The sequence below is a fragment of the Ciona intestinalis genome, chromosome 5, assembly GCF_000224145.3.
Source record: "Ciona intestinalis chromosome 5, KH, whole genome shotgun sequence".
Lineage (NCBI taxonomy): Eukaryota > Metazoa > Chordata > Ascidiacea > Phlebobranchia > Cionidae > Ciona > Ciona intestinalis.
The window spans coordinates 4,367,639-4,368,150 of NC_020170.2; the positions used below are offsets into that span (position 1 = coordinate 4,367,639).

The 512-nt window shown below is 27.3% G+C and overlaps 1 protein-coding gene across 1 annotated transcript in view; it reads right to left on the bottom strand.

Moving 5' to 3' along the window:
• The window catches only part of LOC108949499 (cyclin-dependent kinase 16-like), a gene marked incomplete in the record, with an annotated part of 12,516 nt that overhangs the window by 3,224 nt on the left and 8,780 nt on the right, over window positions 1–512 (bottom strand). Inside the window, 1 exon segment of the mRNA XM_026834661.1 lies at window positions 137–309. Coding sequence (XP_026690462.1) covers window positions 137–309 — 173 coding nt within the window.

A 512-nucleotide genomic window follows, 5' to 3' on the forward strand; every position in this document is an offset into this window, starting at 1 on the left:
AATTTTTTCTCTTTCTGTCCCGCATTTTTGTAAAATTTTTTCCCTATATTAACATAAACTATACAATACTTCTACTATAGCTTATAATGAAAATGCAACTAGCATATACACAAATAGTATATACACATAGACTTACCACATATCTATAGATGAATTATACTCAGTTGATCCAAGTAAGACATCTGGTGGTCGATACCATAATGTAACAACCTCATTGGAATATGTTTTAGTTGGAACTGACTTTGCGCGTGCCAGACCAAAATCTGCTAGTTTTAGTTCACCCTTGTCGTTAATTAAGAGATTCTGAGGCTTTAGGTCACTGCAAAACATGATTTATATATATATATATTTATTTTTTTAAAACAAACATTATTTTCTTCTAAAAAAAATGAGTGACTTTTTCTTAAAAAAAAAATTGGTGTCTTTTTTTTACGTTTATGGAAGAATTTCTTTTTTAGTGTTTTTAAGCAGAATTTTACATTATATAATATTTCTTTATTATTTGGGCATTT